The following is a 12,981-nucleotide window of genomic DNA, read 5'->3' as shown; positions in this document are numbered from 1 at the left end:
CATATTTGACATACTGAACAAAAACCATTTCATCAATTTAATTCATTCATTCACAAATGAAAATGTAAAGAATATACTATTAAAAAGTTGAACAGCCATTAATGACTATTTTTACCAAATGGATAAAATTTAAATTATTCTGGGTACTAAAAAGATATCATCTCTTAAGTCCCTCCCTTTTTTTAAGCTGCAGAATATTTTAATTTTACCTTTTCAATATATTTCTATAGCCTCAATTCCCAAAATGATAATCAAAATCGCTTGGGAAGTCAAGAGCCCCAAATCTCAATGAAGATTTACTAAATCAGAATAGCAAAGGTAGTATCTGAGAACCTGCATTTCATTGCACCAAAGGTAATTCTAATGTGATCAATCTAAGAAGAACTTGGAAATAACTACAATGAAGTGTCACCTATCAAATTCCCTCAGAGATTTCAAATGTGTCTCCTGTATTCTCCCACTCTTCCCCCAATGACGCCATCGCCAGGTGTCATTTAGGTGCTACAATGTCATCTGAACAGGTTGATAACCCGGCTTCCAACTGAAACCATAACCCCTTCATCCCTTCTACCTCTGCTCTACATCAAGAAAAGACTTAACAGGAAAAAGAAAACTTTAAAACCATCATAAGAAAACACAGGAAAGTATCTTTGAGGATTTGGCGGGGGGGCAGGGAATCTCAAGCTATTTTAAAAAAGCAAAAAAAATCGTAACAAAAAAGCCAAATTTTTGACTATATCAAAATATAAAACTTGTTTGATAAAATACACCATTGTCAAAGTTAAAGTAAATGTCAAAAACCAAGAGTAGATGTCTATAACAGACATTACAAGGATACTCAATGCACCCTATTATTACAGTAAAAAGAAAAAACAAAACAAAACAAAAAAAACCCTAGGAAACCCAAATGCCCATCAGCAGCAGGACATACACATTACCATATATACGTTTTAGTACACTAGAATATTACACAATAGTTAAAACAAATGAACTTGATTTATATGTTTTATCATGAATAAATCTTGGACATATTATTGCATGAAAAAACCCAAACTGTATATGTAATGTACACCATTTATGAAAAAGAAATTTGTGAGGCACCTGGGTGGCTCAGTCACTTGAGCGTACGACCCCATTTTGGCTCAGGTCATGACCTCAAGGTTGTAAGACTGAGTCCCATGTTGGTGTGCAGCCTGCGTGGAACTCCTTCTCTCCCTCGCTCTCTGCCCATCTTGTGCTCGCTCTTGTTCACTCTCAAAATAAATAAACTTAAAAAAAATAGTTTGTTGGACACATAAAAGTATTTGGTATTGTTTATGGATATACAGTATGAGCAAAATATTAATAAAAATAGACTGGGACACATATAAATAGTTGTCTCAAAAGAGTATCATTTGATACTGCAAAGGGGAACAAAGTAGATTCTGGTGTTAGCTGTAAAGTCCTATTTCTTTTCTTTTTAAATACTTCAGGAAAAAAATACTAAGTAAAGGCCCATCTTCTTCCCACCTTAAACATCACAGACTTAAACATACCTTTTGCTAAATCTTCTTCTTCTTTTTTGTTAGCCACAGTACCAGGATCTTTGGCAACCAGGGCTGGGCTTGCTTTTGCTTGTTCTGCAGCCTAACACAAAAAAGGAATACAACATTTGAGGAATGTTCTCAAATTTTCCTACCTACACTTAATCTAAGAACTTGCAAGACCACTTATCAATCTACCACAGACTTCAGAAGAAGAAACTCCAGAGGCACCTGGCGGGCTCAGCTGGTTAAGTACCTGACTTGGTTTTGGCTCAGGTCACAACTTCACGGTTTGTGGGATCAGCCCCTATGTCAGGCTCTGTGCTGTGACAGCCTGCTTGGAATTCTCTCTCTCTCTCTCTCTCTCTCTCTGCCCTTCCTCTGCTCATGCTCTCTCTCTGTCTCAAAAAATATATAAGTATTTTTTAAAAAAAAAAGATTTAAATTAAAAAAAGAAGAAAATAATCCAAACTGGAGCAGCCTCCACTTTGGAAGAAGAGTTGGACTTGGAGAAAAGATGAAGAGAACAGGATACTGTGAGCTGAGAAAAGCAGACAATATGCAAACAAGTGAAGAAAGACCAGAGGGGAGTTAAAATGTTTTAGGAAAATTCTGAAGCCACAAAAGGGGTTAAGAAAGGGAAGGAGATGTCTGTTTTGAAAACAAATCATTTTCTTTAAACTATCTATTCAATAGTTATATTTTATTGCTTCCTTCCAGATTGCTTCCTTCCAAAACACCAAAGACTAAGGAATGCTTCCAAACTCATTTCACAAGGCCAGCATTAACCCTAATACCAAAACCAAGGACACCACCAAAAAAACCCCACAAAAAACAAAACACACACACACACACACACACACACACACACACACAAAGGGGCCAATATTCTCGATGAACATGCAAAAATCCTCAAGAAAATATCAGCAAATCAAATTCAACAATACATTATTAGTAACATAACCATGATCATGTGGGCTCTATTCCAGGGATGCAAGGGTAGTCCAATATCTGCAAATCAACATCATGCACCACATTAACACAACAAAGGGAAACAATCACATGATCATCTCAACAGAAGCAATAAAAATATCCAACAAAATTCAACATTCATGATAAAAACTCTGAGCAAAGTAGGTATACAGGAAACATACCTTAACATAATAAAGGTCATACATGACAAACCCATAGCTAATATGATGGTTAGTGGTGAAAAGCTGAAAACACTTCCTCTAGGAAACAAGAACCAAGGATGCCCACTACTACCAGTTCATTATTCAACATATTGTTGGAAGTCCTAGCCATAGCAATTAGGCAAAGAAAGAAAGAAAAAGAGTGGCACTCTGCATCTTCTTGTGATTTGCCAACCACGTCCCTGAGACACGTCAGTGAATGTTGGGAGTAAAAGAATTTGGCTGTATTAGGCTTCTGGTCACCAGAGCTACTTTTCACTCTGGCAAAGTGGATACTTGGCCTTCACTGAGCCCTTCACTGAATTCAACCACATGGTATTCCATCTATGACAAATTCAATGGCATGGTCAAGGCTGAGAACTGGAAATCCGTAATCAAGGGAAAGCCCATTTCCTAGGAACAAGATCCCATCAGCATCAAACGGGATGAGACTGGTGCTGAGTATGCTGCAGAGTCCACCAGGGTCTTCACTATTATGGAGAAGGCTTAGGGCTCACTTAGAGGATAGAGCCAAGAAGGTCATCCTCTCTGCCCCTTCTGCTGAGTCCTCATGTTTGTGATGTGCATGAACCACAAGAAGGATGGGACAACCCCCTCAAGATTGTCAACAATGCTTCCTGCACCACCAGCTGCCTGGTCCCTCTGGCCAAGGTCATCTATGACAACACTGGCATCATCATGAAAGGACTCATAACCACAGTCCATGCCATCAGTGTTGTCCAGAAGATCATGGATGGCCCTTCTGGGAAGCTGTGGCATGATGGCCAGGAGGCTGTCCAAAAGAGCATCCCTGCTTCTACTGGCACTGCCAAGGCTGTAACCAAGGTCATCCCTGAAATGCAAAGGTCACTGGCATGGCCTGCCGAGTCCCCAAACCCAGTGTGTCAGTGTGGACTGTACCTGCCACCTGGAGAAAGGTATCAAATAGGATGATATCAAGATGGTGGTGAAGCAGGAAGCAGAAGGACTCCTCAAGGGCATGCGGGGCTCCACTGAGGGGCAGGTTACCTCCTGCCACTTTCACAGTGATGTCTACTCTTCTACCTTTAATGGTGAGATTGGCATTGCCCTCAGTGACTACTCTGTCAAGATCACTTCTTGTTATGATCATGTATTTGGCCAAAGCAACGGAGTGGCAAACTGGGTAAGAGGCCCCTGCACCACCAGGCCCCACCTGAGCACAAGGGGAAGAGGGAAGCCTGAAGCTGCTGGGGAATCCTTGCCGCAGTGCGACCCCCAACACACGGACTCTCCCAGCCTCGACACAGTTTCCATCCCAGACACCATGAGGAAGAGGAGGGAGCAGCGGGAGCCCTACTTTGTCATGTACCATCAATAAAGCACACTGTACCAAGCCCCCTGCCCCACCAAAAAAAGGAAGAAAGGGAAGGGAAGGGAGAGGTAGGAAAAGGAAAAAAAAAACCATCCAAATTGTAAAGGTAAAACTGTCACTATATGCAGATGACATGATACTATATATAGAAAACACCTTGGGCCACCTTGGTGGCTCAGTCAGTTGTGTCTGACTTAGGCTCAGGTCATGATCTCACAGTCTGTGGGTTCAAGCTCCACATCGGGCTCTGTGCTGAGAGCTCAGAGCCTAGAACCTGCTTCGGATTCTGGGTCTCCCTGTCTCTCTGTCCTTCCCCCACTCACACTGTCTGTCTGTCTGTCTCTCTCTCAAAAATGAATAAATGCTAAAAAAATTTTTGAAAAAAAAAAAAAAACCCAGACTTCTCTGAAAAACTATCGGAACTACTACATTACGCCAGTAAAACTGTGGGGCACAAAATCAATATACAGAAATCTTTTTGCATTTCTATATACTAATGACTAACTACCAGAAAGAGAAATTAAGAATACAATCCCATTTACAAACCCATCAAAATGCAAATACCTAGGAATAAATGTAATCAAGGTAAAAGACTATCCTGAAAACTGTAAGACACTGATGAAAACAAATGAGGATGACACAAACCCAGTCTCATAAACCAGAATATTAAGATGTCCTTACTACACAAAGCATCTACTGATTCAATGTAATCCAGATCAAACAATTAATGTTATTTTTCACAGAACTAGGACAAATAGCTCTAAAATTTGTATGGATCCACAAAAGATGCCAAACAGTCAAAGCAATCTTGAGAAAGAAAAACAAAGCTGGGCATATAAAGTTTTTGGATTTCAAAATATACTATAAAGCTATAATATAATCAAAACAGTATGGTACTAGCACAAAAAACAGGGACATAGATCAGTGGGACATAAAAGATGACTGAGAAATAAAATAACACAATATCATCAATTAATCTATGACAAAGGAAGCAAGATTATACAATGGAAGAAGAGTTTCTCTAACAGTGTTGAGAAAACTGGATAACCACATGCACAAGAATGAAACTGGACCACGTTCTAATACCATATACAAAAATAAACTCAAAATGGATTAAAGACTTAACTGTAAGATCAAAACCATACAATTCCTAGAAGAAAACATATGCAGTAAGCTCTCTAACATCTGCCTTAACCATATTTTTTTGGATCTAACTTCTCAGGCAAAAAACCCAAATGGGACTATATCAGACTAAGAAGCTTTTGCACAGCAAAGAAAAACATTAACAAAACAAAATGGCAACTAATGAATGGGAGAAAATTTCATAAATAATATATCCCACAAAAGGTTAACATCCATAATACATAAAAATGTATACAAAAATATAACAAAAATATATAATATATATATTTAAAAAACAATTTATACAATTTCAAAATGGGCAGAGAACCTGAATAGACATTTCTTCAGAGACGAGATACAGATGACTAACACAGGCGCATAAAAAGATATGCAACATCACTAACTGTCAGGTAAATGCAAATCAAGATCACAGTGAGATAATTACTTCACATCTAACAGAATGGCTAGTATCAAAGATAAATAAATTAATTACAAATATTGGCAAGGGTGTGAAGCAAAGGGAATGCTCACCCTGTTGCTGGGAATGTAAGTGGTGCAGCCACTACTGGAAACAGTATGGAGGTTTCTCCTCAACAAATTAAAAATGGAACCATCATAAAATTCAGCAATTCTGATTTTTATCTGAAAATTTTCTAGGTTTTTCCCCAAGGGATAAAAAGCATGCTAATTCCAAAAAGACACATGTACCATTGTGTTCACTGTAGTGCAACAGCCAAGACTAGAAGCAACCTCAATGTCTGCTGAAAGATGAGTGGATGAAGACGTGGTCAACGTCTATGCGCACGCGCACACACACACACACACACACACACACACACACTCACAAACATGCACAATTACTCAGCTGTAATAAAAGAATACAATCCTGCCATTTGCAATAACATGGATGGACCTAGAGGGTGTGCTAAGTGAAATTAAGTTAGCCAGAGAAAGAAACATGGTATGATTTCACTTATATATGAATTCTAAAAAACAAAACAAAAAAAGAAGCAAACTCATAATATGGAAAAGAAACTGATGGCTGCCAAACAGGAGACAGGTGGGGGGGGATGGACAAAATAGGTGAAGGGGATTCAGATATGCAATCTTCCAGTTACAAAATAAGAGGGGGGATATAATACAGCATAGAGAATCAATAATATCATAAAAACTCTGTACTGTGGCAGGTGGTAATTAGACTCATCAGAGTGACCATCTCATAATGTATTTAAGCAGTGAATAATTCTGTTGTGCACCTGAAATGAATACAATATTATATGTCAAATATTCTTCAATTAAACAAAATAGAGAAGGAAGCGCAGAAACAAGCTGTATTAAGCCCTATATTCCTGAGCGGCACACTTCTTGAAACTCTTTCCTGTCATCAGTCCTAAGTGTAGCAATGATTTCCATGTTACTCGTCGGTCAATTGCAGCCGCACTGCTAGCTAGCATTACTTTTATCTCTATGTCAAAAGTTAGTGCTACAAGATCTGCGGCAAAATGAGTTAGTTGACTGAAGTATGACTTTCCTTAATATTTTTAGATTATTTTCTCCTGTACTTAGATGAAAAAATATACTTTAAAAATCCTTATATTTTCAGAGGCTTTTAAGTACACTGACAAAGATCTAGTCTGATTAAAATGTAATAATGATTAGGTAACTAAGTGAGTTTAAAATCTAGAGGGACTTGTGTAAATGATCCTACATGATACATTTTTCATTAAGTATGAAGTTCTTCACAAACATGATTTCCAACAATAAGCCCTCAGACACTATTGTTAAATAAAACCACCACTCTGCCTTACTATATTTTACTTTTTATATGCATTTTATGTATTTCTTGTGGCTGAAGACAGTAACTACAACAAAATTAGCTTTCATATACTTTATAACATCTAGATGAAAAAAAGGAAAGTCACTCTCAGCTTTACTACTGCTGACGTATGTCCTGAACCTTTTGGAGAGGAACCTAACTTCCATGACGGTCAATAAATAAATGCTCTTGCCAGTGTTCACTCCACTTCTTGTCCTTTGAAGCCTCGTGTGGACAGACACATACCCACTAACCTCTATATCAAACGGAAGGCAGGATCGTGCAGTGGAAAGAACACTGGACTGAGAGTCGGGAGGCCTGCGTTCTACTTCCAGCTCTGTCAACTATGAGCTGTGGCCCTGGGGAAGTCACTTAACCATTCTGGGTCTCAGTCTCCTCGTCTGTAAAATGAGGGGATTAGATTAGAGAATCCCTCCAGTTGTTCACACAACTACCTGAGACTCTAGGTTAACCAAAGGGGGCTACATGTCACATAGATCATTAGTTCTTCCTTCTCTAACTGGAACAAATTCCTTCATGAACTGAAAACCAGTTTTCACTTGCACTGAGAGCTGCACTCAAGAGCAGTGCTTCCCAAGCTTTAGTGTGCACACAGAATCATCTGGAGATCTTGTTAAAATAGAGACAATGAATCCACAGGTCTGGAGCGGCACCCAACTGCACTTTTCACAGGCTTCCATGTGATCATGATGATGATCAACAAACTACATTTTTAGTAACAAGCTCTAGAACCCTTCGCAGGGCAGAGAAGCTGTAACTTCAGTGAGCACCCATACTCCTCAGTTTTCTGTAGGGAGTCTAACCTTTGGTAATTAAATACTGCCTCCCCGGTCACAGAACTTAATTACAAGATACACTGGACTGCTCTGCATAAAACTATTCCTTAATTATACAGATTTTAGAAAATATTCTGAGGGCAGTAAAAGCCAGCTACAAATTATGAATGAATACTTCTTAAAGACATAATTTATCACTGTAAAACTATTCATAAGTTAAATTTCAAGTAAGAAGAAAAATATCCTGTGTTTCCTTCATCTCCCCAAATATACTTCTTCATCTTCACATCTCAAGAATACTCAGATAAACTAAAACAGTACTTTGGGAAGAAAGTCTACATAAGTCTAGACAAATCACTTCATGATTCTGTGAAGTGATCAAAGCCCTGAACTTGAGCCCTCCAGGGGTGAGAGTTCTCTGTGCATGCTTTCACACCATGTGTCATATCTAACCCCAGTCCATGCAGTAGGAAAAGACTGTAGAGTAAATTATCACATATTTTAAGCCCCCTAGATTAGCTGGGCATCCCAAAGGATGGTTACTCAGAATAGAAAAAAAAATAAGAGATACCATTTCAAAAATGCTTTATGAAATAAATTAGAGACTGATCCCATTATATAAACTGGAGAAGGGAGGGGCAGAAAGGAAATTGAGCCTTTCACTCAATCATATTTACGTACTGGTCAGTTCTTACTAAGCAAAAAGATGCCTCATATGCTTCTCTTCTCATTGACTCCCTTATCTCTGTCTCATTTTTAATTAACTATTCATAAACATCATAATCAAAAGAAACTCTAAACTCACCCTTAAATTTTAAGGATATCCTGACTTAAGCTGTCATTCTTTGTAGATAAAATTAAAGCATTAAGAACATTTAAGAAGACTGTATTAGCTGATACCCTAAAGCAGTTTTGTCTATATTATTAAAATCTTTATAAAAACTGTTTAAATTGCAAAATGCTAATCTAATCCATTTATAAAGAGGGAGAAACAGTGGAAAAGTGGAAGTTGGAACACATAAATATTCCCCTGAATTTTTCTGGCATCACTGAACACAAGATTAATAACAAAAATTCCTCTGGAGTAGTAAAAACTACCTGAGCTTAGAAAAAAAGAAAGCTTCATATAAATGTGGCTACTTTAGAGAAACAAACTGTAGGGGCGCCTGAGTGGCTCAGTCGGTTAAGCGTCTGGCTTCGGCTCAGGTCTTGATCTCACGGTTCGTGGGTTCAAGCCCCGCGTCGGGCTCTGTGCTGACAGCTAGCTCAGAGCCTGGAGCTGCTTCAGATTCTGTATCTCCCTCTATCTCTGACCCTCTCTGCTCACGTTGTCTCTCTCTGTCTCTCCAAAAACAAAAACAAAAACACAAGAGAAACAAACTGTAGCACACATGCAACTTTACAAAATACCTGAGAGCCAATAGCTGGAAATGTAACTCCCTGTTCCTTAAGGTTCTTAATCATTGCTGATATTAGACTAAGCTGTGGGTCATTCTTAAATTCATCTGTCCATTCAACCATAAGAGCCTTTAATTTTTCACAGACTTTAGGATGACCCTGAAAATAGAGAAAAAAAATTAATTAAAAGGTACTAATTGCCTGGCCAATTTAACACAGATACATTAAATATAAATATTATAAAAGCACTGTAGACATTTTTTTGAATCACAAATTACTCCTAGCGATAGATGATACGTAAGAAATTGTTGGTTGGTTACTAGAAATAATCAAGTTTTTCTTCACATTAGAAAAAACTATAGGTGATACCAACACACATCCCTCATAGCAAATGAAAACAGTGTGTAATAACTTATTTTGGAGGTCAGAGAGAACCTTTCAGAATATTTCACAGCTAAGTGAGCTTTGTACAGCAGAAAGACACAGAAACGTAGTCTGTTCTGTTTAGGTCATTTTGCATACCAGTAAAAAATAAGTTGGAAAGGAAAAAAATGATAGTTCCTTTATTCCTAATCCACGACTTTTAATATGCCTGCCTGTTTTTTCCCAGGTTGTTTATCGCAGGCCTGGTTTGAGGTGCACGGCTTGTCAATATTCCTAAAAACCTCATTTCTTCAAAATAACATCTACCCCTTAAGTATATATTAATAGTAAAACATTTGGAAAATAAAGGAGTCCTTTTTCCTGTATGTAGCTGTTTGCTTTTCTAAATAGCTGTTCATGCGACTAAAACACAAAACATTAGAATCTCTTCATAAGCAGTCATACATTTTGATGAACACTGTGGACATTAAAAGAACGGTTATGAATTAGAAGACACCTAAATAATACAAAATAAAATAAAACAGGAAAAGAATTAACACACAATCATGCCTGAAAACAAAGTACAAAACTTCCATAAAGAATTATGTAAATAAATTTTTATCTCATTTCTGAACTGTCTTCTACTAAAACCTGGAAATACTCATTTTCCCCCAAAATAGATGAGGCATTTTCCTTTTTAACACCTTAACATTTTTCTTTATTATATAACACCCCATCATCCTCCTTACCTCCAAAAAAGTCAGAAATAATTACCCTTAGGATGCACAAATTTTTACTGGAAAAATTCACAAATTACTTACTAACAATTTTTTTAAACTCCTTAAATTTCAGAAACTGAATTTTTAATTATATATTCAGTTAAATAAACAGTACGGTAGTGGCCTGACTTATGTCCCACTGAAGACAGTGCCGCACTTCTGAGCACACTTACACTGGGAAAACACCTTTGTGGCTACACAAATGGTATAAAAACTGTGCCTAAAACAGACTGGTATTATTTAATCAGACAGAAAAATACATGTATTTTATTGGATGAAAGGAATGATGAAGAAAACAGGATAAATATACTCTAATTTGGTTTGAAAAAAAATTTCTCTAAGCACATAAATCTGTAGTCTCTTCAGCACAACAACTGACATATTGACATACTGAATAGACATAGCCTAGGAAGGGCTTTAAAAAAAAAGAAAGAAAGAATGCACAGACCAGTCCTTTGTGATTTAAAACAGGAAGAACTGAACAATGAAGGAAAAAGACTATGTTAATTCATTTCTGGAAATGATGTCCCTTACCTTGTTTAATACGTTGCTTACTTCACTAGCAAAATCTCTTGAACATACTTCTAAATGAAAAATTTTGCCACAGTTTGATACACATGCTCCTAGAAGCTAAAAGCATAAAATAGCAAGTTAAAAGGGCTCCATTTTAGCAGACAATTTTGTGGTAAAATTTAAAATGAAATCACTCACAGTCAGAGCCTGCATAGCAACATGAGGATCTTTATGGTTCACCCTTCTCATAATAGACCGAAGGCAATCTTTAGGTCTAAAAAATGAGAAATGTAACCGTTAGTAGTATATCCAGCCATCTTTCCCCTTAACTGTAAGAGGCAACAGACTACCATACAAAAGGTAGGATATGGTATAGAAGTTTAATTTTCATTAATGACACAATTGAACTGTATATGATACAAGTTCCTCTAAATGTTTCAAACAAAATTAACAGGCTCTCTTCCTTAGCAATCAGAGATTAGGCATTTCATACTACTTCTGGATGAAAAAAAGTTCTGAAAATAAATTGGTAGACCAAAACGTCTGCTTCCGGTCATGAATAAATGGAATAAATGGAACTGGACTTATACTCCTGCTGTAAACAATGAGACAAGTAGAAAAACATATTTAAAATATATACTCAGGTAACTGTTGGAGACATTAAGCCATAGGCAGTGTTAAATGATCTCCAAGAAGGAATACAATTATATGAACCAGACATTCCCCTCAACTTTCCACTCAGAGGCACTTTTCAGATATCAGTACAAGCTTTCTGCCTAAACGCAGTTTCTGATTCCAGAACAGGGATGATGATCCCAAGAAGTGAAAAGTGATCTGAGTTGAGGGGACAGAAATCAAAAGTCAAAACAGAACTATTTCTTCATATAGCTCTTTCTACTCTGTCTTGTAAATTCTGTCTCCCTTGGCCTCCCTGAATTTTGATTTTTTGAAGTAAACTTGAAGACATGCTTAAGGTATGTGAACTTAAGTACAGAGGAGAAAAAGATGAAATAAATTTAATACAGACTTAATATAGAACCTTCACTAAAAGTATTTTTAAAAGAGAAATGGAAATAAAAGAAAATTATAAAAATATTCAATTGATACATAAGATTAAAAAAAGCCTAAGTTCAACCTTACAGATATCATCTAGAAAAGAGGCAAATTTTAACATTTTAATCCAACCAAATCCAACAGTTATATTAAATGCAAATCATCGAAACACACCAAATAGAAGACAGATTGCTAACATGGATTTAAAACAGCAGGATCCACCTCAACGCCCCTCTAGGAAACTGTTTCAATAAAAAGACCTTAGCAACTTAAAAGTAAGAGAACAGAGGACAGAAAGATACACCGCGCAAGCACAAACCACAAGAAAGCTGACGTAGCTATATTAACACCAGACAAACTGCCCTTTAAAACAAGTATACTACCAGGGACATAGAGGGAAAGTACAGAACGATAAGGGGATCAATTCTCCGAGAAGAGAGAACAGAGCTGGATGTGAATTCTTACCTAAAAACAGAGCTTCAAAACACATAAAGCAAAAACTGATAAAACTGAAAAGAGAGACAAATCCACAAATTAGTTGGAAACTTCATTCCTTTCTCAGATAAAACAATTACACAGAAAAATAGAGACAGAACATTCCACTCTACAACAGCGGGATATATATTATTTCTGGGGCCCACAGACTATTCACCAAGAAAGACCATATTTTGAACCATTAAAATAAAACTTAATTTTTTTTAAATTGAAGTGATAAAATGCTACGTCATTAGACCATGATAAAATTATACTATAAATAGGTAACATAAAGAAAATTGGGGTGCGTGGGTAGCTCAGTTGGTTAAGTGTCCAACTTTGGCTCAGGTCATGATCTCACAGCTTGTGAGTTGTGCTTTGTCCTCAAAGCCTGGAGCCTGTTCAGATTCTGTCTGCACCTATCTCGACCCCACTCATGCACACACACACACACACACACACACACACACACACACTCTCTCTCTCTCTCTCTCTCTCTCTCTCTCTCTCTCTCTCTCTTGCTCTCTCTCCCTCCTTCCCTCCCCTCATCTCTCTCTCAAATACAAATAAAAACATTTTAAAAATTGAAAATTCTTGAAGTTCTAAATAACCACAGT

At 37.3% G+C, this 12,981-nt stretch overlaps 1 protein-coding gene across 4 annotated transcripts in view; it reads right to left on the bottom strand.

Moving 5' to 3' along the window:
* Positions 1 to 12,981, bottom strand: part of STAM (signal transducing adaptor molecule) — a 79,233-nt gene that overhangs the window by 25,524 nt on the left and 40,728 nt on the right. For 2 of the 4 annotated variants that reach the window (XM_029954484.1, XM_029954487.1), the window contains 4 exons: positions 11,036 to 11,111; positions 10,859 to 10,954; positions 9,192 to 9,341; positions 1,536 to 1,626 (listed from right to left, as the gene is read on the bottom strand). In XM_029954484.1, coding sequence (XP_029810344.1) covers positions 1,536 to 1,626; positions 9,192 to 9,341; positions 10,859 to 10,954; positions 11,036 to 11,111 — 413 coding nt within the window. Of the gene's footprint in view, positions 1 to 1,535; positions 1,627 to 9,191; positions 9,342 to 10,858; positions 10,955 to 11,035; positions 11,112 to 12,355; positions 12,400 to 12,981 lie in introns of those variants that run through there. The other 2 variants (XM_029954486.1, XM_029954485.1) reach the window with 2 other exon arrangements.

Source organism: Suricata suricatta, chromosome 10 (genome assembly GCF_006229205.1).
Source record: "Suricata suricatta isolate VVHF042 chromosome 10, meerkat_22Aug2017_6uvM2_HiC, whole genome shotgun sequence".
In the NCBI taxonomy this organism is placed as follows: domain Eukaryota; kingdom Metazoa; phylum Chordata; class Mammalia; order Carnivora; family Herpestidae; genus Suricata; species Suricata suricatta.
Note: the sequence above shows the minus strand (reverse complement) of the source record. Positions and strands in the feature narration are given on the sequence as shown.